General features: G+C 32.6%; 1 protein-coding gene across 2 annotated transcripts; it reads right to left on the bottom strand.

The window, feature by feature from the left end:
* Positions 1-594: 594 nt before the first annotated feature.
* On the bottom strand, positions 595-4558 carry LOC120069744 (glycerate dehydrogenase). 2 transcript variants are annotated; one of them, XM_039021537.1, is made up of 13 exons: positions 4366-4558; positions 4193-4276; positions 3755-3895; positions 3508-3629; positions 3315-3396; positions 3066-3138; positions 2901-2992; positions 2730-2804; positions 2499-2606; positions 2309-2386; positions 2184-2228; positions 1746-1894; positions 595-793 (listed from the first exon to the last, which is right to left on the bottom strand). In XM_039021537.1, the coding sequence occupies exons 1-12, from the start codon at positions 4486-4488 to the stop codon at positions 1769-1771; spliced, it is 1149 nt and encodes a 382-aa protein (XP_038877465.1). In that variant the 5' UTR covers positions 4489-4558; the 3' UTR covers positions 595-793; positions 1746-1768. The 2 variants fall into 2 exon arrangements, with proteins under 2 accessions (XP_038877465.1, XP_038877464.1); XM_039021536.1 differs by having other exon boundaries at positions 1780-1894.
* Positions 4559-4960: the final 402 nt, after the last annotated feature.

Genomic DNA, 4960 nt, shown 5'->3' with positions numbered 1-4960 from the left:
TCTTTTAAATTAAAAAATAGTCATTAACACACAAAACTTAAAGTGAATATTAGTGAAAAATGAGAGTAAGAGTATAAATCTTATAACTTAGAAATCAAATTAAAACAAAACTCAAATTTGAATGAAAAATTTATATCAATATAAATCCAAATAACTAAATTGAAACTAGACTCAAGACGAGATGTATAACATTTTAAAATTTAAGAACTAAAATGAAACAAAGTCCAAAACATAAGAACCAAAAAGGTATTTTCTTTTAAATATATATAGTTTTGTTTTTCAAAAATTTCAATCTACACCAAAATTTTGAGGTTTATTTAAAATTTAAATTCGTAATTATATTGATTAAAACTCTAAACTTTTATATGTGTCAATTTCCACCTTCCTTTAAATTTAGTGAAAAAAATATAGTTTCAATTAAACTTTTAAATTATTAAAAGAATGAATTTAAACCCTCAATTAAGATTATATTTGAAATTACTCATGCATTCAATTATTACACATGTAGATTTCTTCGAATATCTGATTGATAAACTAGACGATTAAAATGGAGGTAAACACAGACAAAATAGATAATTCAAACTAATTAATATATTTGATGTTGTAGAACCAAGTAATGGACTTGCATTCAACAAAAAAAGATAGATACACATTATTATCAATTGTCCAAAGTTCTACATTCACCAATTTCACCCAGAAATACAATCTCCATTTACCTCCATATCTATAATGCTTGCATTTTTTGCTCAAAGATCTTTTAGCATCATACTTCACAGCTTTGAAACAGGCAGTCCTGCCAATACCACAAATTATGACAGAGAATTGAACTATAATAAGCTCCGCAATTTTTCAATTAATTTCAAGGAAAGTATCAATACCAAACTATAAACCAATAACTATATCAATTTAAATATAACTATAACTTTTTGTAAGTTTATCGATCCTTTTGGAAAAAAATTCGTGTGGATTTTATTATTATATCAATTAAACCCCTAACTTTCATAAATAATTCAATTTAGACTCTTAGTCAAAATTTCTTTTGAAAATCGTTCATGCATTTACTCTAATCATCCATTTTTTTAAAACCGACATTTGAAAAAGTCCTCACACATTTGAGAACTAATGCAAGGATGATTTTCAAAAGTAAGGTGAATGTCTAAATTGATTGATATTTGTCAAATGAAATTTGGATGATTGATACACTTATGAAAGTTCAGTATTTAAATGAAATTTGGATGATTGATACACTTATGAAAGTTCATTATTTAAATTGATACAATTATTAGTTCAGGGTTTTAATTGATATAACCTCCTAAAATTTAAATTGATATTTGCCCTTAATTTAAATACTACTTTGGTCTCTCTACTTTTCACTTTGCTTTATGCTGTGTACTTTTAAAATGTTCATTTTGGTCATTACAATTTTTCATTTTGGTCTCTATAATTTTATCAAGTTATCATTTTGACTCCTATTTGCAAAACATTTATAAAAAAATAAACAATGGAAGTTTTTTAATACAAATTTATGGCTGCACTTTAAGAAATTAAGTAAATGAAGTGATGTCAAAGTTGATCGGAAAAATGAGACAAAAATGAAGATGGATGATCAAAATCGTTGCTTTTTAAAAGTACATAGACCAAAATGAACAAAAGTTAAAGGTACATGAATCAAAATGAACATTTTGAAAGTAGAGGGATCAAAATGGACCAAAAATCAAAAGTATAGACCAAAGTAATATTTAAACCTTTTAAGTTAGGTAGATTTTTGTTAAGCGTTACCCAAGGCCTTGGCATTCACAATGCTCGGAGATGCAGCTGGAGGTGAAACGTTCTCGTCAAGGAATGGTTCTACTCGGTTCGGATCGGACCAAACAGGATATCCTTTAATTTTTCCCTGTGGATGAACAAGCAAGGGTTTTAAGCTCAAAATGTAAATAGAAATCAAACATACTTGTGAAGTGAGTATAATGGCATGTTCGGGAGAGATTTTGAAATGGTTAAATATATTTAATCATATAAAATTGATTTTGATGATATAAAAATGCATTTAAAAGTTTAAATTAAATATTAATTTAATTTTAAGTAATTAAAATCGTGTTTCGGAATGATTTTAAACATGATAAAAGTGATCTTAACCATCTCAAAATCATTTCCAAACATACATAAATTTGTAGATGGCATACCAGGACATTAAGAGCAGCCAATGTTGCCATTCCTTCGCGAGTCCACTACAATGATGGTTATGAAAGAGGGTCAATGCTTCTGTAAAGAGATCCTCATTTCACTGTCAAACTAGGAAGAGATTTACCTTGGAAGCAGAAGCAATGTGAGGAACAACAATCGCATTCTTCATATCAGCTAGTCCAGGTTTCATGTATGGTTCATCCTAATACAGTAAAGAGTGACGAAACAAGACATGCATTCAGGGATGATGATCATTTTCGTAATTGCAAATCAATTTTAAGATCAGAAAGTGAGTGAATTGTGAGTAGAAATACCTCAAAAACATCAAGGCCAACTCGAAACATCGGATTCTCTTTCAAATGCTCAACAAGGGCTGCTTCATCGATCACAGGTCCCCTACTGCAGTTAATGAGGATTGCATCCTGCGATTATAACATAAGTTTAAAGAAACATAAGAATCCTAAAGAAACATAAAAATCCCTCTCATGGGGTTGGGTAGATCAAAACTATAATGGAAGAGAGAAAAGAGCTTTAACAAGCTTCACCTTCTTCATGGCTTTAAGACTTTCTTTGTTCACAAGATGGAAGGTGGTTTTATCCAGTACTGGATGAAGACTTATCTATAAATTCAAAGGAAAACACAACAGCTAATTTATGTAACATAAGGGAAGACGAGCTCTTCAGAAGCATGCTCATTAATTATATCGAAGTCATACCACGTCGGCTTCTCGAAGCACCTCATCCATGGATGATGCTCTTCTCCATGTCACAGGAGCTTCACCGTTGGCTTTCAGGAACTCACCATAGGCTGCAATTAAACAAGCATTTCAGCTAAAGGAACTGAAACTCATTGCTTTTAAGAATTATTGGTCAAGACATGCCTGTAACGAACTTTTCGAGTCTGGTTGACTGGTAAAGATCAAAGTAGATCAGGTTCATCTTAAACCCTTCTACCTGCAAGAATATAACAAGAAATCATCAAGTGAAAACGGGCACTATACCCTTTAATGATTAATCCAGAATCAATTATAGATGACAACTCTTCGTTTGAAATCCAATTTCAAAAACAAAAGAAGATTAGATTGAAACTAGAATAATTAAACCAGAGTCAATTGAGTTGGGAAAAGTACCATCATTCTTGCATAAGCAGATCCAATACGACCAGCTCCAATCACACCAACAGTCTGTCCTTTCAGCAAGTTTCCAACAAACCTATTGAAAAGAAATTACTTCAATCTATTAGGTCATTTTGGTTTCTATTTTGCAAAAAAAAAAAAATTAAATAAATAAATAAATAAATCAGTTCATGGCAGATAGTCATACAAATTGGGAAGCCATCCATCATATCGGCCTGCCCTCATGAACTCATCAGCTTCAACTATCCTTCTCGCAGCAGCAAGAGAAAGTGAAGCTGCCAACTCTGCTGTAGTTTCTGTAAGTACTCCCTAAACAAGTAGGAATTGAATGATACAAATCCATGTCTATACCTCAGTATATGCAGAATCAAATATCTAATATAACAGAGAATTAAATTAAAAAAGTAGCAGTTTAGAGAGTAAAATAAACTTACAGGAGTGTTTCCTACAGCAACACCATACTTATTGGCAGCATTAACATCTACATTATTGTAACCAACAGCCATGTTACTAAAAGCTTTCCCTCCCGCTCTGCTTAATGCAGAAAACAGCACCTCTCCCCAATCTTCAGTCAACTGAAACATCCAATAAAACAAATCTCAAATCCTCATTAGTAAATGTACAACAACCAAACGATTTTCCAACTTCAGTCAATCAGGAGTCGCATGTGAACGAGTCATCTTAATCACTCAAATCATCACAATTAAAGTCTTAGAATCCTACTATTAACTAGCTTTTATATAGAGATTAAGTTTCCTTCTCTTATTTCCTCAACGAATCTATACTTCATTCGTTTCGAATTCGATTCAAACTATCCAAAATGCATAAAAACTTTCTGATCAACAGAAACTAATACGATTAAGTTGAAATACCTGTCCAATGACGCCGTCGCACTTATCGCCGATGAGAGCAATAATATCCTCAACAGAGAGTATCGTCTTCTTCTCAGTACAAATCTAGAACACGAAAACGAATACAAAAATGTTCAATCTACATTAAAATTGCCGCTAAGAAGCAGAAACAAACAAAAAGAAAGAGAAATTACTTCGACTCGGCAATCTTGCTCGATCAAGAGATTAATCCAGCGAGTTCCAGGCATAGGCTTAGTGCTCACAACTCTGTATTTGCCATTTGGATTCCATACTTCGATTTGAACCGGTTTCGCCATTGAGCTCAAACCTTCAAAGCTTCGAAGCTCTTTTCTCCACCACCGAAGTGAGCGATTGATGAAGGCCTTTTTCATTTCGGTTGGTTTTTAAAAATTTCGATATAATCAAGTGCGGAACGAGTACTGGAGGGGAGATTTGGTTGTCCAATAGATTTTGAAGAAATTTTGACTGCTGACTTTTTGGGTGTTTGACTGTTGGGTTTGGTGGGTTGTGTTGTAGTGGATTATTGAAGAAGGGATTTGTGTCTCTGCTTTGCTTCAGGATGGTAGTTGTTGGACCTCTCGTTTTGATGAAGATGGATAATAACGATATTGCCCCTTTTAAATAGTCGCCACGTTAGTACCTGCTATCCTTTTTTGTTTAAATGACGGAAATGCCCCTGAATCTTCCGGCCTTTAAATGTCCGATAATGAAAACAAGTTTATTCTATGTTTTCAGATGTAAAAATTTGAGGTGAAATGGCGTTGACAT

This window comes from Benincasa hispida, unplaced genomic scaffold (assembly GCF_009727055.1).
Source record: "Benincasa hispida cultivar B227 unplaced genomic scaffold, ASM972705v1 Contig578, whole genome shotgun sequence".
NCBI lineage: Eukaryota > Viridiplantae > Streptophyta > Magnoliopsida > Cucurbitales > Cucurbitaceae > Benincasa > Benincasa hispida.
The sequence above is the reverse complement of the archived record's forward strand: the minus strand, read 5'-3'. Positions and strand labels throughout refer to the sequence as shown.

Excerpts from the sequence above, each read along its gene's own strand:
- LOC120069744 (XM_039021536.1), bottom strand. The coding sequence starts at position 4,488 with ATGGCGAAACCGGTTCAAATCGAAGTATGGAATCCAAATGGCAAATAC. Across the intron at positions 3,397-3,507 it reads GATGGATGGCTTCCCAATTT|GTTTGTTGGAAACTTGCTGA; the intron begins GTATGACTATCT and ends TCTTTTCAATAG. Across the intron at positions 794-1,779 it reads TGTGAATGCCAAGGCCTTGG|GACTGCCTGTTTCAAAGCTG; the intron begins GTAACGCTTAAC and ends TGGTATTGGCAG.